We start from the raw sequence: 27,345 nt of genomic DNA on the forward strand, positions 1-27,345 counted from the left end.
TTTGGGCTCAATTGTGGTAATAAGTTAAGGACTATCTTTGCTTTCCTCTGCATGGCAGCCTTGTCCTAGTAAACTCCTACTTTCTGGCAATTGTCATATGGTTAGAGGTACTAAAATAATCCAGACAATGTAAGATTTCCTGCTGCAGGAAATGGGCTGGACTAGATAATCTCCAAGATATCTTCCAGTCCTAAATTGCTGTGCAGTTTTAAAGTGCCTTCTGAAAGCACGACTAGTAGCAGGGTGTGTGGTGCTTCCTTCCTCTTCTTCCTTTCTGTCTTTCTCTTTCTCTCCCTTCCTTCGTTTCTTTTTTTCCTCTTTGTCTTTTTTATCTTTCTTTATCTTTTTGTCTTCTCTCTCTCTCCCTTCCTTTTTTTCCTTTTCTTTTTTCTTCTTCCTTCCTTCCTTCTTTCCTTTCTTCTCTCTCTCTCCTTCTCCCTCCCTCCTTTTCTCCTTTCCTGTGAAGAACCTCAGGTCCTTGGTAGCATAAAAAAATCAAAACCCAGATGTTTTGAAACTGAGAACATGTCCATTGATCATCATGCATTTTTAGAGCTCCACTGTTGATTAGCTTAGGATAGCTTAGCAGTCACTTACATAAGCTCTCAACTCAAACTCCATGCACATGGGGATCCCCAAACAGTGGTATAGTAAGTCTAAGTTCTATTGCTATTGCTGTTTGTAAATAATTACCTATAATCATTTTATGTAACAATTGCTTTATATTTATTGTTGAATGTCAGCGAAAAATCACTATAGGCTTTCTATAAAATGGATTCCTGTTTAAATTTGATTAAATGAAAAGTGGTTCAAGGCAGCAGAACAGCACAAGGTTGGTAAAGCAAGCCATCTTGCATAGGAAATGCAACTTTGTTTATTTTCCTGAAAAATGTAGCACCATTATGCCAGTCATTCTTCATTGTTGAAAAGAATTGAACAGAATCATCGGGCTTGACGGGACCTTGGAGAATTTATACCACTCGAGGAAAATTATTGTTTAATGTTTTGCTGAAAATCTCCAGCGACGGAAAAAAGAGAACTTTTAATTATTTTTTAATACCATCATTGTGAAACAGAAACCAGAAATCTTAAATTAGCTTACGTTGTATCACTTACAGTACGTTACCTTGCTAGGACAATCAACCTGAGACCCAGAAGCCACTTATCCTCCTTTGTAAACGTCAAACAGGGTTCTTAAAATGCTGTGTTTATATTGTTTGCAAGTTTTCTTCCATGAATCTCTTCTAAGATTTAGAGCCACATGCTCCAGCCTGCTTAGGGAATGAACTTTGGACTTTGGTACGTAGAATGATATGTTTGTTTGGCATCTTGAAAATAATGACATATTAATTTCCCCTGTGAGAGACACACTAGTCTATTTGCTTTGGAAAGTTTCGGGCAACTACTTAATTTTCCCTAAGCATGTTTTCCTTCTGCAAAGCAGTATTTCCACCTTAAAATGTTTCAAATTTGAAATGTGTTATGTACTTTCATTCCAGATATATGATTTCAAACACATTCTTTCTGTAGCAAGATATTTTCCACATTTATGTAAATGTGCCACCTTCATTGTAATCCTCTTCATTTTAGGAGTACATGAAAAAATATATCCAAGAGTAATTTGTGTATTATAAATTATTAAAGTGAAGTTGCAAGTCAGAAATAATGGATGCATTAAACCCACCAGTCTGTTAAGTATTGTAAAATAGCCATACAAGAAGTTAAAGGATGAGTATTTATTAATTGGATAACCAGTCCTCGTGGAAATGTTCATCATTATTAAATGGAGTTTGTTAAAAATTGATAATTAGTAATTTTTTACCAAAAATTGGTAAAAATGTGGGTTGTCACCAAACATTTAAACAAATAAAAATTAATTGGAAAAGTTAAAATTCTCATAGAAAATACCAAGCTGCTTATCGAACTATAGAAAGCTTAGGAAGTAGGATATCAAACACCATTTTTATGGGTTCTTTCCTGTATTACTCTTTACTTACATATACGTTGCCCCTTATATGTAGTTTCTGGTATTAAAATTTGAGGAAGAAATGATTGAACTACTTTTCTGCAAGCAGGGAATTTTTGAGGTGGGGAATTAGTGCCTACCTACAATCAATTCAAATGCTGCTTTTGATATCACCTGGCAAAATTCTGCCCTGCAAAAATAACATCTGAAAATCTGAATTGCATAGGGCAGTGATGGCGAACTTATGGCACGGGTGCCACAGGTGGTACGCGGAGCCATATCTGCTGGCACGCGAGCCGTTGCCCTAGCTCAGCTCCAACATGCATGTGTATGCTGGCCAGTTGATTTTTGGCTCACATGGAGGCTCTCGGAGGGCATTTTTGGCTTCCAGAGAGTCTCTGGGGGGGGATGGGGGAGGTTTTTTTTTATCCTCCCCCGGTTCCAGGGAAGCCTTTAGAGCCTGGAGAGGGCAAAACACGAGTCTACTGGGCCCACCAGAAGTTGGGAAACAGGCTGTTTTGGCCTCTAGAGGGCAGGGGAAGCTGTTTTTGCCCTCTCCAGGCATTGAATTATGGGTGTGGGCACTCACGCATGCACGATGACGAGGGTGCATGATCTTTCAGCACCCAAGGGGAAAAAAGGTTTGCCATCACTGGCATAGGGGATGCGAATAAATCCTAACAAATCATGGTATGTCTATCCAATACTACAGTATATGAATGATAGTGATGTCTCTGTTTAGTAAAAACAGGAGTACAGTATTTCACTGAGCATATATGGTAGTTGTCCAAACCAAACCTTGTATACATTCCCTAAAAATTGCCATTTAAGCATATAGGTAAGACAAGAGATAATGGAAGCCTCAGATGTCCTGTCCTTTTTTTTGGTAACCCTCTCTAGTCATTTTTTCCAGACATTGTCCTGGTTTAATGTTTGAAGGTTTTTCACTCGGAAAGCTTCAAAGGAGAGTAACTATAGTACAAAACAAGGCACTAGAATCAAAGTTGTTTACTTGGGAAACTTGATATCAAAACCAGAAGACATCATATTTTATCAATACATCATTCAATAACCCATTATGAGGTCTCAGAATGAATATCCAATGTTGGCACCCGCCCCCACTCCCATCTGAGGGACAGTTCCAGCATGCCAAACCTCAAGATGTCTCTTCCATCACGTAGGCCAAAATGTATGACAGATTTTCAAGCAAAGCTCAGTCTAAGATAGGAATCACCCACATGCACACATATATATACTGTATATATGTGTGTTTTGGTGATGCTTCTATTTAAGTACACCACCTTCACTTTAAGTACAGGAGGCACTAGCAGAATACTTCCCTTTTGTTTTACTGGGAAATATTCTCTTTCATTTATACAAGCAGTTACTTAATTGGGGGGGGGGAGCAAATTAAAACAATTTCTTCCTTGCCACATTTAAATGCTCATTATATATAAATTGGGGGATGGAGGAAGCAGCACTTTCTTATGAACTATTATTTGCTCTTTTGCTTTGCTAATCCGTTCTTCTAAATCAATGGTACTAAATATGACATAATTTGAGTAATGGTTTTATATTTAGATATATATTTATATTTATATATATATATATATAAATGTTTTGCATATTTTGAACCGAAAATATATGTTACAGACCATAAACATATAAAATGTGAAGCACTTAAAAATGTGATTAAAATGTCTAAATGATTCATCAACGGGAAAAAACAGAATCAATTCCGATTATATGATATTATGAAAGAGTGTAAGTGATAGAAGCTACATAAAAATAAACTTTAACTGTATGCATTTTTCTCAGTTTTTAAAAACTCTTAAATGCACCAGTAATAAATAAAATCTGCAGGTTTCTTCATCAACAATTCCTAGTGTCCAGCCTTACTGTAAACAGTACACATATGTAAAATGCAGCTTAACAAAATAAAAAGAGAAAGAAGAAGAATCAGTTAAGGGCTTCAGTTGCCCAAACTGATTTCCTAATATCCAAAAACATAGATCAAGGTGTACAAAGCCAGTCCTGTTTTTGGCAAGTCAGTTCCTTAAAATTAAACTGTAACAGTGCAAGGAAGGAATGCAAGGAATCCCTTAGTGCAACAAAGAAGAGACACTCAGGCAAAAGTGTGGCTTGAAATTGTCCAGTTCCATGTGTTGAAGTTGGGAGCATCAAATAATTAAGATTCTGCTTTTTTTGTTTTGAATTTAAAAAAAATTAAAAGCCATGGTTCTAATGCCCCGATTTTGTCTTGGGACTCCTTTGTCTTTTTCTTCCACAGGCCACCAGAGATTCAGCTTGAAGACTATCATGATTGGCCATTTGCAAAAATGCCATGGCAGGCGCTGATTAAGATTCACATGGCTCTGTTTCCTCTCAAATGGCTGGTTTGGGGATACAACCTTGCCGATGCCTGAAGCCACTTGGAACCAAATCCCAGCAAGTTGTAGGTCCTTTTTTGTGTTTGCCAGCATTCTGGCTTTTTTTTTTTAATCAACAGTCAGATTTGAGCTTGTCCAGTGAACTATCAATTTTGGTCAACGTCTTTTTGATACGCAAAGCTGTTAATCTTGCCGATGGATTGTGGTACCAGCATTCTTTCATGAGCTTAGCAAGTGAACTTAATGTCTGAAAAGGTAAGCACAGAGATATATATTCAGAGTAGAATATCTTGATGGTACTACTCCAACCCACATTGATTATCACTGCTCTGTTTGCAGCATGGAAAATAATTGCTGACCAAACGATATACAGAAAAGCAGCCTAAACTATTTTTTGTATGTTTAGTAATCATTTCAATAAACAAAGGTCTGATCCACACTGAAGCTAATTCACACACAAACAATCAATCAGTGGTTGCTCGTGGCTGTTTCTAATTCCTTGTGTGACTAATCACACTTGATCAATTCAATTCAATTCACCCCGCTTAGTACACACCAATCCCACTATAAGACATGATGATATTAAAAAGCAGTTTTCCCCCAAGTTCATATTGAACTGGAAGGTACAATCAGGAAGAACAAGAATGCTCTCTTGCTCTTTTTAAAAGAAAGCTAAGTGGCCTGACCTATTTGCCCTATGGAAAAATAATTCAAACTTGTTGAGAACTTTACAAGTGTCCTTTTTTTTGTTCAGTACCAATCTAAAAGCTTCTTTCTTTCTTTGGTCTTCCACATTTTCTACCTACATTACTCATTAAAAAACATTTTAATTTTAAAAGTTTCTTCAACATTTAAAGCAAAGAAGCAATAATGGAGTCTTCAGCTATCCCTGAGTATCAAATTGCCTCTCCAAAGAGCTTCTAAAAGCATTAATGCTATGGGAAAGGGGGAAAGAGGTCATTGCTAGGAAGAGAAGATGCAAAACGGGAAGAGTTGCACACAGATATACAGAAGCCAGACAGTCCTATAACTGAACAGCCCTTAATTGCTGTAAAGCATACTTCCTTTAGTTCTGTGGCCTCAGGACCAACTAGTGGTTGGAGCAAAAGTTCAAGGCTTTTATAACAGCTTCATCTTTGGTTGACAAATTAAGTCCTGATCTAGGATCAAGATCTTCCTGTCTTCTGCCCAATGGATTATGCCTTCATTTCGGTCTGCAGGGCCAACTCAATGGAAAGCCCCCTACCTGACCTTAGATAAGTATATTCTGTTTGCACTCTAGAAATTGTAAATATTTAGGGTAAAACTATTATGCAGTCCTAGGCAGAGGTGGGCTCCACTTACCTTCCCTATCGGTTTGTATCGCAATGGAAGTGTGAATTTTGCACACATTATTATTATTTATTGGATTTGTATGCCGCCCCTCTCTGCAGACCCGCTTGCTTCACTCGCATGCTCCCATCCTATCATGCAAAACACCCAGAAATGACCCTCTGCACATGTGCAGAAGCATTTGCACATGGGAAGAGGGGTTTATTTGCAAGCTGCAGCGAGCAGAGGACCAATTCGGGAGCGTGGACCGCCGGTCATAGTTACAGTTTTGGAAAGTGGTGGTAAATTTCCACTACTGGTTCTAAAGAACCGATCCAAACCACCAGCAAACCACCACTGGTCCTAGGCTATATTAGGCTACAGGTCTCTGCTGATTATATCAAGAACTTGTTAATCATATTTTATAGTGGGAGAAGCAACAATGTTTTTTTTAAAAAACAAACAAACAGGTTTTTTCAATAAAATCTCTAAAAGCTTTTTAAAGTTTTTCTTAAGAGATTATTTAGCTTGAAAATTCTTCTCTTTTAGTACTTAACCTTAAGTAGAACAGTTGTTTCTACAATGATTTTTCATATGGATCCTTTTTTGCCAATTTCAATACAAACAGACTGGCAAGTACCAGAAGTGAGAACTGCGGATAATACTTCCTCGCATTCTTTGCACTTTCACCCAAATCTCTCGTATTTCAGATAGCCTCTAGACTAGACCAAAGTAAAAGTGCTACAGGTGTATAGATTTCAAAGGTGAGAGGTTCAGCTCCTTTGCCCATATGCCTATTTTATTGTAAAAATATGGCCACCTCCTGCTGTATTATGAATGGGAAAGATGGATGATTAAACAAATGTAATTACTGCTGCCACATCTAGTTTGGCCTACAGTCTAAACAGCAGATGGTTTTAACAATTTTTAACAGTTGATTGAGTAGAAAATATATCAACCCATTTCAGCAACTGCACTTACAGGGTCTGAAAACCATCTGTTGGGAATATTTGGCCTCTGCTGATCCACACAAACTACTTTTCTCATGTCTTCAAAACTAGGATCGTTAGGAACAACATCATAAAATGGAGGTTTGTAGTCTTCAACTATACCTGTGATCGGAAACACAAGGGATATGTTATATTGCCCCATTATATATTTAAGATGTTCATTAGCAACACAAAGTTCATGTATTTTTACCAAGAGATTAAACTTTGCCAATTGGAAGCGTTTGTGACATCTCACTGATATTGTGAAATTAAATCCTAAGAGCACAATACAACCAAAGCATTAAATCAACCAGTTCTCCCCTTGGACTAGAAAAAAGTTTTGACTCTGTAAACATGTACATGTACAGAAAACAAATCATACATATGGCAAAGCAGCAAAATTATTACAGATTTGGAAAGCATTTCTTTATGCTTTCACACATTTGGCACTAACTATCTAGACCCAAACTAGCTAGCATGGATTCAGAAGTTGCTGGACAGGGTGGGACAATGCTTTTATAAGAAAAGGATGAAGTCAGTGTAAAATTAATTGTACACTTCCCCAACAAAACAAGTCTGAAGTCCAGAATAGGTTGATCACAACTGCCTATAACAAAGCAGGTATTTTACTAGCTACTACTGTGTGGTTTATCATCAAGGCCCTTGGTTAATTCTGGTGTTGCTTCTTGGTGGAATTTTAATAACCCCATGTTAATATTAATAACTCTTTGACTTGGGATGGGGTGTCCTCTGCACTTATGGCTACTGATGGATAGCAGCTGAGTCATTATCTTCAGACATAGGGAGATTGTGATTCTGCTGTATAGAGCGCTGGTGAGACCACATTTGGTATACTGTGTTCAGTTCTGGAGACCTCACCTACAAAAAGATATTGACAAAATTGAACGGGTCCAAAGACTGGTGGAAGGTCTTAAGCATAAAATTTATCAGGAAAAATTTAATGAACTCAATCTGTATAGTCTGGAGGACAGAAGGGAAAGGGGGGACATTATCAAAACATTTAAATATGTTAAAGGGTTAAATAAGATTCAGGAGATAAGTGTTTTAATAGGAAAGTGAACATAAGAACAAGGGGACACAATCTGAGGTTAGTTGGGGGAAAGATTAGAAGTAACGTGAGAAAATATTATTTTACTGAAAGAGTTGTAGATGCTTGTAACAAACTTCAAGCAGATGTGGTTGGTAAATCCACAGTAACTGAATTTAAACATGCCTGGGATAAACATATATCCATCCTAAGATAAAATACAAGAAATAGTATAAGGGCAGACTAGATGGACCACGAGGTCTTTTTCTGCTGTCAATCTTCTATGTTTCAGTACTTCCTGGTCCAAGAAAGCTGCCCCAGCTGAGAGACTTAAGAGCAATTTATCAATTTATGTATTTTTTTTCTTTTTCCATGTGCACTTGATAAGGCATCATTCTAGATCTCTCTTTATCTGCCACAGTACCTCAATAAACTAACAATGATTGTTGCTGCTGTTGTTTAAATAACAATTGTTGCCCTAGTCTCTCATGGAAGAAGTTCTCACAGAACCCCAAGATTCCATAGAAAAGCCTTGCAATATTTCTTGCTTCCACATGAATTTGGCCTGTAAAAGCTGGAGAGCTTCTTGGTGAAACCCTAATATTTGTTCCAGGGAAGCTTTTTTCATCCTTGTGGAAAGGAGAAGGAATCCTTGAGCTTCGTGGAATTTCTTGCTGCCTGGGTTACTCATTCCAACTCCTTCAGTTTTCAGGTGTAAAAATAAAGATTTGTATTTCATTCCCCCTTTGTTTTCCCTCCTTTAGTTTATTTTTTAAAAATTTTGATTCTTCTGGCTATTTGGTAGCATATATATTTTCAGACTATTTTATCTTGATAACCAGCTAAGTGTGGTGGAACCACCAGCTGCCAGAGGAGTAAAGGGAGATTGCAACTTAGAGTCTATGCAGGGGAGGAAATGTCTGAGGTCAAATCTTTAGGCCTATATCTACCATTTCACAAGGGAACGTAGACAGTCTGGTGACATTCTTATAATAGGGGCGATCAACAATAAACTATCTGTTTACACAAGTGGTTCCAGCTGTTTGATCTGGACATTAAGTGGAAAAGCAAGATGAAGGTTTTAAACTTTATAGGCTGAACTAAATTCACATTTACCTACCATTGCTAACCATGCGCCTGGCTACTTCCCAGAGGACCAGTCCAAACGCCCAAATATCAACTCTTTTGTAGGAGTCAAAGCAGTCCACCTGAATTGTTTCATCTAGGACTTCTGGGGCCATATAGCGCTTGGTACCTACACGGGGGTTGTTCCCAACATCCAGCTGATTGGTACTTTGAGAATGCATGACGGAGAGACCTGTAATCACAAAGGGAAGAATTGTTGTGAAGTGCCTCCCTTTTCTTTTAAATGAGATCTGCAATATCACGTTTTCTTGAAAATAAGACCTTGAAATAAGTGCTTGGCCTTATTGCCATACACTCAAAAGTCTGATTGGGCTTATTATTAAGATATGTCTTATTTTTGGGGAAACAGAGTATTTAGGAAGCAAAAAAATCTTGAAGGTGTTGGCTTACTGCGTCACATACACTTCAGAATTATAGTTAAGAGTTTACCATCTAGAAAACAGACTCTTTCTGGAAAAACAGAAAAATAACACCACATGCAGCAGCAATTGAATAGCCCTCAGGTACTCAGCCAGTCACTACTTTGGAAAGAAATTTAAGCAAGCCTTGAGCTTATATACCATCAAGTGGTTATAAAAAGTTTCAATTTTCTTTACTTTCCCTTTGAAATTAAAACCATATTTACTACACAACTCAAACTCTAAATAACATAGTAAAAAAAAAAGATAAAGATTTTCCTGTCAGTCGTGTCAGATTCTAGGGCACGGTGCTCATCTCCGTTTCTAGGACAAGGAAGCCAGCAACGTCCAAAGACATTTTCTATGGTTAGGTAGCCAGCATGGGCTATATGTCAAAGGTGCACAGAATGCTAATAGCTTCCCACCGAAGTGGTAGCTATTAATCTACTCGCATTTGCATGCAAAAATAAGCAAATTCCAAACTACAATTGGTTTGTTTTCAACAACCATGATGAATTTTAACTACAATTACTGATCTGTATGCAACACTTTACTGTGATAAAAGAAAACAAAAAAATATGATCTTAAAGTAATCAGCAGGAAGGGAGAGAGTCTGTAACGTTGCCTCTTTTAATATTCTTTTAAGTCTCTTTTAATAATCCTAAACCTGGATCAACATTGCATGCTGCGTTGTTACATGCTTTAAGGAAGCTAGCACAGGGCTCTTTCAACAGTAATTTATTATTGCCATATAAAATGCTGGAAGGAAATTCAAGGGGTTGAGGTCCAACACACCTAGAGGATATCAGATTGAGAAAGAAGTCTCTTGTGGCAGAGTTCTGCATTCAGAAAATAGTACAAGATATATTGAGGAGCAGCAAAACGTTTGGATGCCAAGTGCCCTCTAGTGGATGCTGAATCTTCCTAGCTTGCTATAGTGTGACACCAAGGGATGCACGAATGACATTTCTTCAATATACACTGCTCAAAAAAATAAAGGGAGCACTCAAATAACACATCATAGATCTGAATGAATGAAATATTCTCATTGAATACTTTGTTCTGTACAAAGTTGAATGTGCACAACAGCATGTGAAAATGATTGTCAATCAGTGTTGCTTCCTAAGTGGACAGTTTGATTTCATAGAAGTTTGATTTACTTGGAGTTATATTGTGTTGTTTAAGTGTTCCCTTCATTTATTTGAGCAGTGTATATACTTGATCCATTACATGAATCATGTAGCATCATTATAATATTTAATCCTCTTCAAAGCCTATGAATATTTGGAATTTAGCTTTACATATGTTATATATGTTATTGTTGCACTGGATCTTGCTTTTCCTTTTTTATCTTCCATAGTTTTTGGCTAGCTGGTTCGTTGGTTTGGCAACCTAGGTACTCTCTCAGCAATAAACTACTCATGTTGACCATGTGATAATGAAAACACGAAGCTACTTACCTAGGTCTGCAATGCAACACTGCCCGTTTTTCTTAACCAAGATGTTTTTACTCTTCAAGTCCCGGTGAGCAATGGCAGGTTTTCCTTGGGTCCCAAATATCTCAATGTGCAAATGAGCAAGGCCACTAGCTATGGACAAAACTATCCTTAAGCAGCTCACAGTGTCCAATGTTGTCAGTTGCAGGTAGTCGTAGAGCGAGCCCATTTCATGGTAGTGTGTGATTAGCCACAACTGAGTGCTGGAATTCCGCGATGTCATGTCTGAAGCAATAAAACCTGAAAGGGAAAGGGTCATTCCTAAGAAAGGCAAGATATCAGATATTTCCTTCTTCATATAATGGCCCTCATCATACAAAGCAGGGGTAAGTAACCTTGGACCCCAATGAGTTGGACTTTAGTTCCCATCTAATGAAGCCAATATGGTCAATGATGAGGGACAGAATTCCAAAACATCTCCAGACCACCAGGTTGATGAACCCTGATTTAAATTTTCCCCAAACTGCATAATTCCCCATTATCCCTAAAACCAGTAAGAACTGAATGCAGACTATTTTAAATAAGAAAGGCAAATTCTATCATTCCCTGAACAAACTTTTTTTTTAAAAAAGTATTAAATGTTCTCCACTAGTTAGGGCTGAAAATACTCAAAATATTGCAATTTCTTGCTCTTTTCATCAGTACAGGTAGTCCTTGACTTACAACAGTTGATTTAGTGACCGTTCAAAGTTACAACAGCACTGAAAAAAAGGTGACTTATGACCATTTTTTTCACATTTATGACCGTTGCGGCACCCCTGTGATGGTGATCACAATTTGGTGCTTGGCGACTGGTTCGTGTTCATGACGGTTGCGGTGTCCCAGGGTCACATGATCAACTTTTGTGACTTTCTGATAAGCAAAGTCAATGGGGGAAGCCAAATTCACTTAACAGTCAGGTTACTAACTTAATAACTGCAAGGATTCACTTAAAAACTTTGGCAAGAAAAGTTGTCACTTAGCAAATGTCTCACTTAGCAAGAGAAATTGTAGGCTCAATTGCAGTTGTAACTGAGGACTACCTGTATGATTCCTCTCCTTTTCAAGTGAGCAATTCCTGCGCTAAATGATCATCACCATGTGCAATGCTTTGGGATCAGTTTGCAAAAGATTCTTTGGAAACTGGAGGAGTATGAATAAACCAAATGCTTGTGACTCATTGAAGAAGCTGCTTCGCTTTCCAAGATGGCCTGTGTAGCAATGAATTCAGAGCCAAATCCTCCTGGGGGCTCTGAAGCACTTCTTCTGAATTGAATCTGAGATCTACAGAATGATGTATTAACCTACTTTAAATGCTAGAACTTGGAGCTCATCTCCCCTGGCAGAAACCCAAGAGCATTTTTTTCCTAGCACCTACAACTTGTGTGGGGAGCTGTTCTTTGCACCAAAACAGTCACATAGACTACCCAACTCAGCCAACTCTTACATTTGCTGAAGTGCTCAGTTGGCAACACAGTCAAAGTATTTCCCAGAAATGAGAAAAGGCCTGTGTAGACTAGAAGAATAAGATACCGAGCTGGATTTAAAACTTGGGGCAAAATACCTTGATGAAAAGTCTTCCTATATTGACAACGGAAACTATAGCACCAGTTCTACTAGTTACATTCCTTCATTAGAAAGACCACTACATTAACATAGAAACATAGAAACATAGAAGATTGACGGCAGAAAAAGACCTCATGATCCATCTAGTCTGCCCTTATACTATTTCTTGTATTTTATCTTAGGATGGATATATGTTTATCCCAGGCATGTTTAAATTCAGTTACTGTGGATTTATCTACCACGTCTGCTGGAAGTTTTTTCCAAGGATCTACTACTCTTTCAGTAAAATAATATTTTCTCATGTTGCTTTTGATCTTTCCCCCAAATAACTTCAGATTGTGACCCCTTGTTCTTGTATTCACTTTCCTATTAAAAACACCCCTCCTGAACCTTATTTAACCCTTTAACATATTTAAATGTTTCGATCATGTCCCCCCTTTTCCTTCTGTCCTCCAGACTATACAGATTGAGTTCATTAAGTCTTTCCTGATACATTTTATGCTTAAGACCATTCTTGTAGCCCATCTTTGGACCCGTTCAATTTTGTCAATATCTTTTTGTAGGTGAGGTCTCCAGAACTGAGCACAGTATTCCAAATGTGGAAACAAAGATGGGAGGATAACAGGCACATTTAATAAATCTACCAGATGCACCGAAGGTCTCATATAACAGAGAAGCACTTGAATGCTTCCCCCAACACTATCAAGTAGCTATTGAAGTAAATATAGATTAGCTTTAGGCACCGCCACACTGAAATATGGGGAAAAACTGTACAGAAAGCATTTCAATACATACTGTATTCTATACAAATAGCTCCCAACAGATGTAACCATTAACTCAGCACCATAAAGTCCATCTTATCTCTGCTGCCCTCAGCAACATACCATTGCAACTCTCCCCGCCTATTGGTCCAAGGCTTAGCTGTCTGCCCTTGCACTCATCCTCCTCTTGCCTCTATATACCGGGCTAAACCATGCAGTGGGTTTAGTGAAGATCCATTGCTTTACATTAGTGGTCCCCAACGTTTTTTCCACCAGGGACCAGTTTCAGCAAGACAATTTTTCTATGGCCCGGTGGGGGCGGAAAGGGGTGTGGTTGGGGGCGGGATTAAGCATGGGGGTGCTGTTCCTCCCCGCCCCTCTTTCCCGCCATCGCCCTGTGGCCGGCAGAACCTGCCTCCCAAGCCCTCTTGCCCAGCGGGAGCTAAGCGCTGGAGAGGGGGTCAGGCTGGCCCTCCTGCCTCCCCCCAGCCAAAAACGCAAAAGCGCCCCGCGGCAGAAGCCAAAAGAGGCTTGAGCCTCTCGGTCCTTCCCGCCCCTCTGTCCCGTCCATCGTCCTGTGGCCGGCAGAACCTGCCTCCCGAGGCCTCTTGCCCGGCGGGAGGCGAAGCGCTGGAGGGAGGGGGTGGCGGCATGAGGGCCGGCAGCTGCTGACTCCACGGACCAGTGCAACATGCTCCGCGGCCCGGTACTGGTCCGCGGCCCGGTGGTTGGGGACCCCTGCTTTACATGACACATCAGCGCCAAAGAATGCCAAAAGACAACTGCAGACAGGCAAAAAGCCTGGAAGGATCAGGTCTGAATTGAGATGGGACTAAAACTGGCATCCATTCAACAGCACAGCTTGCCTACGATTAAATTCTGATTTTTCATCCATCCACTTATCTCTAATGATTTGGAGAAGACATTCTACTACTCTATCGTCCAAATATCTGTAGCTTATTAAATAAAGGGAAGATAATGTCTGCAAAGGATAAAATACAGACCTTGAATCTGGGTTTAAAAGGTCCGCCTTTGAAACGCCGCAGTTCATTTGAGTGCCACCTGGCAAACACAGTCGATAAGTCTATTTGGCATTTTTATGGCAACCAACATACTCCAGCTTATTTGCAGCCTAAATGCTTTATTCCATTGCAAGTCAGCTTTTTAAAAATTTGTATAATCATACAAATGTGTATAAAGTGGCAGATTTAATTGCTTTCTGGGGTGATCAGGCTGAAGAATATATTGCTGCTAAAGTAAAAGTTAATCTCTATTATTGGGTCTAGCCTTTCTTTTATTTCAGCAATTAACTTTACTTTTCTATTTCTTCAAGAAGGACTAAAGCAAAGGCTGAGTTGGATAGTCTCGGCAGATTTGGGCTCTCAGTCCATTCACAGAACTCTCCCCATCCATCTACATTCCCAAGCAATGCCATTCTTCTTTTCCCCACCTAAAATATTTTCGTGCCTCAGCAACACGGTATTGTATAATTCTGTTTCTCTGAACCAGGACTTTTCATCTCGGGAAGAAAAGATCTTGACAGCAATGTTCTCTCCTTGCCATTGTCCTCGCCAGACTTCTCCATATCGGCCTTTCCCTAGAAAGCATAAACAAAAGAGATTTTTATCAACAGCTCTTCATTCAAATAAAAGTTTTTTTGGCTTATCGCCGAAACCAGAAATTGTATTCTACATCCATATTTATGAACTTTCAAAGGTTACGCTGCTGGACTGAGGGGACGTCTGAATCTCTACCATCTCCTTATGGCAGGGATTCTCAACTTTGCAGGGACTTAATTAACACCCCCTAGAAAAGAGGGGTGAATTGGTATGCACCCTATCCCATGAATAAAAATGATGGTATCATCGGGGTTAGAACTGGGTCAGAAACAAATTAAGTCACTTTTAGTAGTTGACTTTTAACCCAGAGATCAAATAAATCAGAGTATGAGCACTTAGACTTATATACCACTTCACAGTGTATTACAGCCCCCTCTAAGTGGTTTATAGAGTCAGTATATTTGACCTCAACGACCATGAAAAAAATTTGCCCATCTATAAAAAAGTATTTTGACTAGAAATAAATGATTGTCTAATGGGAAAGGCATGGAATATGGATTGTATTTTTGAGACTGCCACTTCTTTCTTTCTTTCCTTCCCTCCTTTGTCTCTCTCTCTCTCCCCCTTCTTTCCTTCCCTCCCCCCCTCCCCTTTCCTTTCTTTTCTGGATCTTCATAGCAGCAATATAGAAAACCCAAACTTTGACATGGCTTATCTAACTAGAATGGGAAGTCATTCTGAGTTTATGTGTGATAGATGCAAAGCAAATATTTCACATACAAACACACCCAGATAGTCCTTGATTTAAAACAGATCACTTAGTGACCATTTGAAATTACAATGGCACTGAAAAGTGACTTGTGACCATTGTTCACACTTAATGGTTGTTGTGTCATCACATGAGTTACATTCGGATCCTTGACGACTGACTCACATTTATGACGAGGTCGCATGATTCCCCCTTTGTAACCTCTGACAATGTCAAAGGGAGAACCAGATTCACTTAACGGCCCTGTTACTAATTTAATAACTGCAGTGATTCACTTAACAAATGTGGCAAAAAAGTCACAAAATGGGGCAAAACTCAGTTAACAAATGTCTCACTTAGCAACAGAAATTTTGGGCTCAATTGTGATCATTAGGACTACCTGTATAATCTGCCTTGTCCAATGGAGATACCTGGAGACACTTCTTAATAAGATACCAGTGAAGATTATACAAAAGAATATACCCATTCATTTAAAGACTTGTGGACTTCAACTCCCAGAATTCCCCAGCCAGCATATGCTGGCTGGGGAATTCTGGGAGTTGAAGTCCACAAGTTTTAAAGTGGTCAAGGTTGGAGGCCCTGATATAGAGAATCCCTGGTCAACCCAAACAAGTTTAATTCAGTGCAGTGCCACCTGCTCTATTTCTCAGAAACATATATCTGAGTGGAGTCTCCCATTTCTTCATATTTGGCACATGTTCCTCAACAACAGATGTGTTTCTAGGAAAAGAGACACGTGACAACCCTATGAGGAATTCCTAATACCCAGACGAGACTTCCTATCCAAAAATAGAAACGTAATACAGGCTAACCATTTAGTTTCTAAAAACAGATGCTGTCTATCTTAGGAAAAGGCGAAGTTCCAAACCTTTACAGAGCTGCAGCCATTTCCTAATATGTTTAGATATAGGTGAGTGCAGTGCATATATTTAAAAAGCTAGCTAAGATCACTTTAAGAATCATCAATTCCTTATACTACACATATTCAACCTGTTAAAACCAAAAGAATATTTTAAAAAATTCTTCTTTAAGACTTGTCCTTTTAAAATGGTGTGTCCCCCCTAGTTAATTGCAAGTTTTAGTGTTTGTTTGTTATATTTAGTAACAACCTACCAAAACCTGAAAAAATGAAAACATTATTAAAACAGGAAATGGGTAACCCTTTGAGTGGCTCTCATGAGCGCTGCCTTTTGGAAAACCCACTGGAATAGCTACTCCCATGATTAAACCCTGAAGACTCCTTTCATTCTTGAAAGTGGCAGAAATAGCCTTATTTGCACCAGGAAAATTACAGAGGAGGAAGAATGCATTTGGCAATTTCTACTCACCAAACATCTTATGGGGCTACCCTTGAGGGCATTAGGAAGCCTCACTTGGTGCAGAAAGCAGCTGCACGGGTTATAAGTAAAAGCTGTCAGATATTTGAAACGTGTAACACCACTGCTACCTGAATTGCATTGGCTTCCAGCGTGTTTCTGGGTGCTTGTTCTTACCTTTAAAGCCCTTCATGGCTTGGCACATGGTTACCTAAGGAACTGTCTTCTCCAAGCCATTTCTCTCTGTTCAATTGAGTCCAGGAGGATGGGCATTTTGCAGATCCCCTAAGTCAAGGAGTGGGTTCGCTGGGGGTCAGTAAACATGCCTTCCCTGCTGAAGTCTTTGCCCTCAGGAACATCCTGATCTTCAGAAATCAGGAGGACTCCAACCCTGCTGGCCTTTGGTTACATTTCTGACGATTTGTTATATATCCAGGCATGGAGTGTGTTACAGATCTCGTTTCTTGGCTATATTAATCCCATGGCCATAATTTTATTCAATGACCATATATATTTATGGACAATTTTATATTGTTTTAATTGCTTTTTATGTTTTTTACAATGTACCTGACTTACATACAAATTCTATGTAAATGGATCTCGTTCTTAACCTGGGAGATAGTCTGAATTTAGTTAATCAATTTGTAAAGATATCAATCTCAGCTAGTGGCTCTGGGCAGCGAGCAATATCAACTAGAATAATTACATCCTAAATACAAAAATTAAAATACATAACAGCAAAGAAAAACAATACTCAGTAGATTCCTTTTTGTCACTTTTCCGCCTTAAGGCTGAATTTTGACAGGTTTGTTTTTTTTAAAAAAAGACTTAATTCCAAATACTTCCCATTCAGAAAAAGCAGAGACGGGGGAAAAAATGTTCTGCTTTTTTTTCTGGGTAGCCTTATAAAGCAACTCAAAATGGCACAAGTCCACCATTTGGATCCACTCTCTTTGAGAAAAATAAAACTGACCCACCATATCAGGCGTAGGCAAAGTTGGCTCTTCTATGACTTGTGGACTTTAGCTCCCAGAATTCCTGAGCCAATCATGCTAGCTCAGGAATTCTGGGAATTGAAGTCCACATGTCATAGAAGAGCCAACTTTGCCACCCCCTGACCTATATTCATCTAGAACAGCGGTTCTCAACCTGTGGGTTGTGACCCCTTTAGAGTTCAACTGACCTTTTCACAGGGGTCACCTAAGACCATCGGAAAAAATATATTTCAGGTGATCTTAGGAACTGAGACACTGCTCCTTTATCCGTCTTCAGGTGGGTCCACCCACATGCAAATAGATTACTGCAAAAAATATATCTGTACCATAGGAACTTCTGAGCATGCACAGAAGCCAACTTTCCGGCACTGTGCATGTGTCACCATCTTGTTTTCGTGTGCGTGTGTGCGCAATTTTTAAAAAACAAAATTCTGGCACTGTGTATGCATGCACGCGCAAAGTGCATGTGCGGTCACACAGTGCAGGTGGAAGTGAACCGGCAACGAAGTAATTTAGAACCCACCTGAGTTTCCTAATAAATTTATTATTGTATGGTTGGTGGTCAGCACAACATGAGGAACTGTATTAAAGGGTCATGGCATTAGGAAGGTTGGGAACCACTGATTTAGAACAATCTTCCTTAAGATAAAGGTGTGGGGGGGGGGGTAGAATTGAATAATTGGGAATCTGGGATGAATCTGGGAATCCGGCCCTCTGGAATCAACTCCCCCCAGAGATTAGGACTGCCCCAACCCTCCTTGCCTTCCACAAGCTCTTGACAACCCACCTATGTCACCAGGCTTGGGGAAATTGATATACCCCTAGCTGTCTTATTTTATGCATGGTTTGTCTGGATGTATGACTGCTTTTTTTTAATAATGGGTTTTTAATAACTGTTTTTAATATTAGATTTGTATTTTTATTATTTGTTGTGAGCTGCTCCAAGTCCTTGGAGAGGGGCGGCATATAAGTCTAATAAATAATAATAATAATAATATTAATAATAATAATAATAACAATAATAAAATATTATTATTATTTTATTGTTGTTTTGTTGTTGTTGTTGTTGTTGTTATTATTATTATTATTATTATTATTATTATTATTATTATTATTATTATTATTATTATTACTGCTTTAACATTTATCCAAGTCCCACTGATCATAGAGCTATTCTTGATGAACAAATCAAACGATGACTAACCTACGCACTCCAACAGGGTAATCTGCCGAGCCACTGTTCTTTGTACTAGGAAAGGCAACCCTGATCCGCTCCCAGAGGTACAGGAATGGTCCAACAGGTCCTGTGTAGAAATAACAAACATTATTAGGGGATTCGTTGCAATGGAAACAAGCATTCGTGCCATTCTATCTCTTTATGCAACCTTTTTTAATTGGACAGGCATGAAAATAATATTACCAGTTAAGAGCATTTAGCACTAGGATGGACGGGCAGACATGTCTAGGTTATAGCCTACTCTTGACAACCTGTTAATCCATTGGGTTAACTTTTCAGAGATATTTCCATTCTATAGAAACAGAATGGGGGCAAGTGTTGGCAAAAAAGCAGTGAGAGCGGGAACAATTTCCAAATGGCTTCCCCAATGAGTTTCCTCGTGAGAAGCTAGCAGGAAACATCAGAACTAACCTTCCTCCCTCCCAGCAGGAAGTCAACAGGAAATAGAAAACCCAAGGTCAGGAGCCAGGTAAATGGCTGCTGCTGAGTGGGGGAGGAAACAAGTGGGTTGGGGAGGAGATGAAGGTGGGTGGTATCAGTTGGAAAGAGTCTTGCAGAGATGTGCAAGACACGCTGTGCGAGCCAGGAAAGGTGAGCAAGGAGAGGGCACGGGTCAAGAAAGATATGTGGGAGTCACAGGTGTGAGAGTTGCCATGCCAGTCAGAAATGGCATGGGGTGGGAAAAGTGGTGGTATTTGGGTTTATGGTGAAAAGTGAACACAAGAACAAGGGGACACAATCTGAAGTTAGTTGGGGGAAAGATCAAAAGCAACGTGAGAAAATATTATTTTACTGAAAGAGTAGTAGATCCTTGGAACAAACTTCCAGCAGACGTGGTTGGTAAATCCACAGTAACTGAATTTAAACATGCCTGGGATAAACATATATCCATCCTAAGATAATAATACAGGAAATAGTATAAGGGCAGACTAGATGGATCATGAGGCCTTTTTCTGCCGTCAGACTTCTATGTTTCTAAGTACCATGCAGACTAGGAATACTGTGTGGGGGGATGACCTGGGTTGGGGATGGAGTTAGGGGGTGTGCCAATAGGTGTTGTGTTGGTCAGGGAAATTCCACGGGGGTGGAAGGATGCATGAGGGTGAGCAAGAGTTGCTCTGTGGGTCAGGGAAGAAGGACAGCATGGGTCAGAAGGGTTCTTTGGGGGAATGCCAAAGTTTCTGCAGGAGTCAAAGAAGGCAGGGGATGGTGGTGGAAGCACAAATCAGGGAAGACGCAGGGGGTTGGTACAAGTCATGTGTGGCATGGACCAGGAAGGCTGAGGGGAGATTCCTTCTTCCCAGTTCATCTCTTCCCCCTTTCCCAGCAGACATTAAATGGCTGCTGTGGGGTGCTGGAGGGAGCAAAGGATTGCAAGATTGGCTGGGAAATTGTTACAGAACATTGAAAATGAAGATCATGTGGTCCCAACACTGTAACACTGAAGCACTCACAATTTGATCACATTTTATTCCCTCTGGCTCCTGGATTTTAAGTCCATTGGAGGTATACAGTTTTCATTTCCTGCTTACCAAATTTTGAATTCACTGCCAATTTCTCACCACCACCACCGAAAATAGTGATCTTTCTTAAATGAAAGGGAAGTTTGATATTTCCAGATATTCCAAAACTCAAACTATATTACTATTGAAACTGTAGAATATTACAGACTTATTGTATTTTATTAGAAATCTGCCAAATAGAACACAGTTGCCTTTCGTGGATGCTAGGTATAGATAATAATGAAATATAACTCTTTCCAATTGTTTATTCAGATTTTGAATGCAATTTCTGTAAGCCCTTCCTATTTAATACAATTTTAAGATCATAAAAACACTGATCAGTCTCATTAGTTTGGGGATACACATAGAGCAGTGTTTCTCAACCTTGGCAGTTTAAAGAGGGGTGGACTTCAACTCCCAGAATTCCCCAGCCAGCCTTGCTGGTTGGGGAATTCTGGGAGTTGAAGTCCACCCATCTTCAAACCGCCAAGGTTGAGAAACACTGACATAGAGGTTCTATAATGAAATTTAAACATGTAAATCTATAGAGGTATGCATCACACACACAAGTTACAGTCTGTATATTTATGTCAGAATGTAAATAAGGCAATGTTGCTGTGTCATATTACAGTTTAATATGAATTTCAACATAATACATATACTAAGAATCATTAACAAAACCATACTATAAAAGCAAAACATGCAGCCTGCTCATCTCCTGCATAAACATGCTTCAAAAATTGCTGGAAGCAACCAATAATCCCTTTTATGGTCTAAGAATTATTATGAAGCTTCAGTGGAGCTCCTCACATTTCCAGACAACCTTAAGAGGCTGCAGATTTTCAATAAGCCAGATCTGTGTGTGTGTGTGTGTGTGTGTGTGTGTGTGTGTGTGTATCTATCTATCTATCTATCTATCTATCTCTATCTATCTATCTATCTATCCATCCATCCATCCATCTATCCACCTACCTACCCACCTACCTACCTACCCACCTACCTATCTCTATCTCTCTCCTATCTATCTATCTATCTATCTATCTATCTATCTATCTCTCTCTCTCTCTCTCTCTCTCTCTCATATCTATCTATCTATCCATCCATCCATCCATCCATCCACCCACCCATCCATCCATCCACCCATCCACCCATCCATCCATCCACCCAATCTACCTACTTTACATACCAAGCTAAATTTATGAAAGTGGAACAGCTGTAAAATTATTTCTTTTCATACTATATATAAAGAAAAACTAAATGACATCAATATATTGCTATGAATTACTTTACCGAAGTTAGTAAAGTCTACCTTCTATTCATCTAAATCATTAATGGTAAATGTAACTTGATTGTTAAAGAAGACATTTGTATTCTTAGGGAGACATTTTGACTATTTCTGGCATGTGTTTATCTGTGTGTGTGTGTATATATATTTGTTGCTGTATCATTGATATATCCAAGAAGCAATTTTAGGCACTATGGTGACAGCGCACGTAGTGAATCTTTTCATGATATCAACCGCCTCCTTTCAATATGCTTCCATTTTTTTCACACCCACCACTGATGAAAATTGTCTGCCCCCGAACCCACGTATCTTCAGCATAAATATGTTACTAAATTTTTCATGTTATTCCATTTTAAATGTCTCAAAAACAAGTTATGCAAGGCCTTCAAATGTTTTGTTGTGATTGTCATTTTATTCAACGGGTAAAGCCAGCCTGCCAAATATTCTCATTTAACTCAATACCCACCCACTTCCAATTACTGTGCTACTTCACTTTCTACATTTTGTGCTTCCCCCACCCCCAAATGCCTTTAAGTATTTTGCCAAACCTTTAGGCAGTATTTTTCCCCTATTTTGCATTCTGAGCTGTGCACAACTCTTCATACCAATCTAAATGTGTTTTATACAATTATCCTTTGCTAGGAAATAAATTAAGACCCTCATCTCAAAGTCCAATGAACAATCTTGCTAAATCCTCAAGCATGTACGATAATAAATTCATTCAATACATATAAAAGAAGACTTGGGCTTGCTTTAATAACCACCCAGTTGTCAGATTTCGATTTAGGTCTGCCAGACAGAAGAGATGCAATGAATTTCAATGACTATTGTGTATTGCCCAGTGATTTTTTTGTCCTGAAGAAATATCCATACGGAAGCCCTGAAAGGAATGTTATCCCTGGATGTCATTCTTTTCATTAGATTTGTTTAAAGCTGTCAAAGCCTAAATATTAATCTGGTATGCATAAAAAGCTGTTTAAAAAAAATTCTCACTAGACTAGACGTGATGGCTCAAAAAACATTTTGAGTTTAGCATTTTGATAAATGCTTTTGAAAAATTGTCAGGTCAGAACTGGAGAAAGTATTGACTCAACCTTATGTCACATAAACCATGTACATTATTTTAAGTCCTAATGACATAGCCACAAGGTGGCAGCCAAGCAATTTATTTGAAAGCAAAGCAGGAAAGGAGAGAAAGCCTTCCTCTATTTAAAGAATGGCACAGGATCAAGGAGTATGCAAAAACATTCTCCAAACTGCAGGGGTGAGTTCTAACTTACCTCGCTGCTGGTTTGCTTCCTCCCACCCGGCATGACCATGCGGGGGTGCTTCAAGCAAGGGCGTACATAAGTGCGCCCGTGTGCCTTTCGTCCCCTGTCCAATTGTCTCTTCTTTATCTCATGTATCTTTTCTTCCTTTCATATAACTTCTCCCCTATTTTTAGATCTTTTCTTCTATCCTTTTCTTACTACATGTCTATTCGCTTCAATATGTATTGTATATTGGACAAACAAACAAATAAAATAAGCATAAATAAAATAAGCAAAACCCAGCAAAAAATAGAAAAAAAGCAACCCTACCCCTAAAAAAGATAGTGTACAAAAAGTGCTGAAAACACGGCTTCTGAGCATGCGCAGAAGCAAAAACCAGGAAAAAATAAGGGAAAAATATGGTGGCGGCCACAGACTGGCACCAACAGAACTGGCTGCGACATCACCACTGGTTTACTACAAATCGGTCAATATCTTTCTGCCCATACTCTATTCAGGAGAATACTCTGCTTGACATACTGTTTGAGGACATACTTAGTAGGCAACCTTAAGATCTTGAAGTAATGATAAAAGTAATAATGTTCATTTAGCCATCCTACATATTTGATATTGCTTTGTGGAATGAGACCAAACCTTACTTAAAATGCATAAGTACTTTCGTAGAAATCAGAGATTTGCTTTAGCTGCCTTGGCCTTGAATTCAAAAACTTTAAGTCCTTTCTCTTAATTTTCTAGAAATCTTGCTCTTTTTATTCAAAATTAGCTGATTGCCCAGCCAATGCCAGGTATTTATTTATCCCAATCTTGTAGCAGACCCAAAAAGGAATGGATTATATCTACAGTGTCAAAGCACAGCACTTTTATATACAGGATTTTAAAAGGATAAGCACCTTGTTCAAATCCCAGCTATGGAACCTATGGACAGCTGGGGGATTTAGAAGCGCCACCCCTCCTCTGCCAACACCCATTTTACTATTTCCTCAAACTGCGCCTGGGACTGGAACATAAATCCCTGAGCTGGCCCATGCTGCACCTCTTCTACCCCTACTGAAATAGGCTGGGTCTCCTTTCTGGCCTCTATGTGTGTTTCGCCTCGGTTGGGGTGGTCCCATCCTTTGGGGCAAAGGACGATCCCAGAAACACAAGCCACCATGGCGAGATGGGGATGGGCGAACCATTTAGGCCGTGGCGCGCTCAATCAAAGCCCTCTCTACTGGCTTAATCAGGCTCCTTTCGCTTTGTAGGCCTACTGTGTGAGGGAAGACTGGGCCTGAGTTGGGGCAAAGGATGATAGTGGGAATACAGGCCAAAGCTGTTCTCTGGAAGATTGGGCCACCACAGTGAGTTGGGGGCGAGTGATCCCCTTAGGTCAAGGCACACTCAGTCAAAGGCCTCTGTACTAGCCTAATCAGGCTTCCTTCATAGGCCTACTGTGTGAGGGAGGCCTTGGCCTCTTCAGAAAAGCTCTGAGCTAGGCTGAGCGTTTAGAGCACGGCCGCTGAGCTAAGCTCAATGTACAGAGCAAGACTGTTATTCTGAAAGATCACCCCCCGGGGGTGCTAGGGGTATCTTATCCCCATCATATCTAGATAGTAAGTCATCTGTGTACTAAGTTTGGTTGAAATTGCTCGAGGAATTTCAGAATTATGGTGGAACATACATAGATGTAGCCATTGATGGATTGATAGATACAGAGGTAGGTAGGTAGGTAGGTAGGTAGGTAGGTCGGTCGGTCGGTCGATCGATCAATAGATAGATAGATAGATAAGATAGATAGATAGAGATCAGTGATGGTGAAACTTTTTTGCTGCAGGTGCTGAAAGCAAGTATGTGTGTGCTATTGCGCATGTGTGAGTGCCCACACTCATAATTCAATGCCTGTGGAGGGCGAAAATGGCTCCCACTGCTCCCTGGAGGCCCTCTGGAGGCAGGAAATGACCAAATTCCCAACTTCTGGTGGGCTCGGTAGACCTATTTTTCACCCTCTCCAGGCTCCAGAGGCTTCCCTGGAGCCTGAGGAGGGCAAAAACGCCCTACACCATCCCCCTGGAGGCCCTCCAGAAACTGAAACTGCCCTCCCAGAGCCTCTGTGCGAGCTGAAAATCAGCTGGCTAGCGCATACATGCATGTTGGAGCTGAGCTCGGGCAATGGCTCGCATGCTGGCAAATATGGCTCCATGTGCCAACTGTGGCACACATGTCATGGGTTCACCATTACTGATATAGATTATCCACTCTCCTTGTTTTGCTGCAGTCTGAACTAAAAGTAGATGATAGCTAACAGCAACAACCATCGCACAACATTAGAACTTCATTTGGATAACTGGCTGCCAAATGAACCTAGCAAGGAAACTCTAGAGACAATTTTTGCCCAGGCTCATTTAGTTCAATCACGATAAACCATTATGTTTAGTGACTATTCAAAGTTACAAAGGCATCGATGAAAATTTGGACTCTTGGCAACTAGAGGCATGTGATTTCATTTTGTGACCTTCCCAACCAGCTTCTAACAAGAAAAGTCAACAGGACATGATCCTGACTGTTTTTAAACGATAGTGGGGTTTTAGCTATAATTTTAATTATTCGATTTGTACTGCATTGTTTATTGTTGTTGTGAGCCGCCCAAGTCTTCGGAGAGGGGCGGCATACAAATCTAATAAATTATTATTATTATTATTATTATTAATTATTATTAACAACAGTAATGATTTGCTTACCAACCAGGCAAAAAAGGTCATAAATCTGGCCAGGACTCACTTAACAACTACCGCACTTTAGAATGGAAATTCTGGTCTCAATTGTGGCTGTAAGTGAAGGACTACTTGCATTCCACTGCTGATTCCTAGAAATGCAATGTACATACTCTCATGGGCTACATTATCGTCTCCAAAATTTATCTTCTCTTCAAACAGAATTCCTCTTCACAAGTGGTAAGTGGGGGGGGGAATACCGACTATGCGCAATGCCAATTTGGACACCCCAATTTGTAATGGATTCACTTGGCGATTTTCTAGAAGCTTCACAATCAAAAGCATTTATAGTGTTCACACTTTCTCAGAAATGGAGAAACTATGTAAAAGTTTCAAACTTCTGGAAATTGCCAGATCACCCTCAAAATGGAGTGTTGGCCAGATCAATCAAGCACACATGGAACATTCCAGAACTTTCTAGATTGTTCCGTTCCTGTGACAATAGATTTTGCAGAGATTTTCTTTCAGCCATGTTTCTCCTTCACCTGCTAGCTGCTGCCTGTAATGCTTTCTTTCATTCCCTACTTCCAAACACATACATTGCTGCCTTCTTAGAAAGGAAGGGTATCAGTAGGATTAGCTATGGCGTGAAAAAGAGAAATATACTGGAGCAGGAATCTGCTGGGAATAGGGAGGAAATCAAATGTTCAATTCCCAGAGCAAGCCTTTTTCCCTAGACAGTCATTGTGGCTCCCTGGTCCTCATTAAACAGAATATACCCTGACCCAAAGAAATGTGACTGTGTACACTGTTTAATCTATTCCCTTAAGGATATACTTCTGAGATACCTTACAGTAACTATGGAAACACTACCTGTTTGCTGCTTTTAACAGCCAACTATGATCACATAAAGTTGCTACAAGAGGAAAACTGCCTCTACAGGATTAAAAATATATATCTGTGGTAAAAAGCATTATTGTTAGATGGCTCTGTATTCCTTCCATGAAATCGGCAAACTCTTGAGGTTCTGGGCCCACTGCTACACTTCAAGTTAGTTCCCACCCTTTAGATTAGTAATTCTCAACCTGGGGGTCGGGACCCCTTCAAGGGTCGAATGACCATTTCACAGGGGTCGCCTAAGACCATGGGAAAAGACAAATTTCATATAATTATCCTACATCCCTTCTTTAGTTCAAACTTTATATGCAGTGAATATCAAATTTTCCCATTTAAACAACTTCTGCTTGAAAAAAAAACCATTTCCATTTCCACGGGTTTTATCTCACAATATCTCTCATGCATAAAAGCAAAACAGAATTCTTAACATAGTGTCATAATAGTCATTCTAAGTCTTATCATATACTTCAAATTTCAAAATCCCTTGTGTTGTTACATTATTGCTTTCATTGTCTTATTTTAAATCATTTAATCATTTATCAACATTATATTTTACCTTTCAAAAATACTTATATTACTCAAATAATATACTAGAAAGAGTACATTGTGATCCATGAATTGAAACTCATATTTAAAATTAAAAATAAAATAAGAAAGAACTACTAGAAACAATCCATAGTATATTAACCCTCTTCATTCATTTTCTTTTAATTTTTCAACACTGTCTTTTATATTTGAATTTTCTGCATTCCCATAACCTTAACTTCTTATCTT

At 39.4% G+C, this 27,345-nt stretch overlaps 1 protein-coding gene across 6 annotated transcripts in view; it reads right to left on the reverse strand.

Annotated features, from left to right (window-relative positions):
• Positions 1–2,959: 2,959 nt before the first annotated feature.
• ACVR1 (activin A receptor type 1) overlaps positions 2,960–27,345 on the reverse strand; it is a 115,921-nt gene continuing 91,535 nt past the window's right edge. For all 6 annotated transcript variants that reach the window (XM_070731554.1, XM_070731552.1, XM_070731553.1 and 3 more), the window contains 6 exons: positions 18,894–18,993; positions 14,501–14,647; positions 10,709–10,984; positions 8,825–9,022; positions 6,649–6,779; positions 2,960–4,603 (listed from right to left, as the gene is read on the reverse strand). In XM_070731554.1, the coding sequence (XP_070587655.1) occupies positions 4,469–4,603; positions 6,649–6,779; positions 8,825–9,022; positions 10,709–10,984; positions 14,501–14,647; positions 18,894–18,993 (987 nt within the window). In that variant the 3' untranslated portion in view covers positions 2,960–4,468. The remainder of the gene's footprint in view (positions 4,604–6,648; positions 6,780–8,824; positions 9,023–10,708; positions 10,985–14,500; positions 14,648–18,893; positions 18,994–27,345) is intronic.

The sequence above is a fragment of the Erythrolamprus reginae genome, chromosome 1 (genome assembly GCF_031021105.1).
Source record: "Erythrolamprus reginae isolate rEryReg1 chromosome 1, rEryReg1.hap1, whole genome shotgun sequence".
NCBI classification, from domain to species: Eukaryota; Metazoa; Chordata; class Lepidosauria; order Squamata; family Dipsadidae; genus Erythrolamprus; species Erythrolamprus reginae.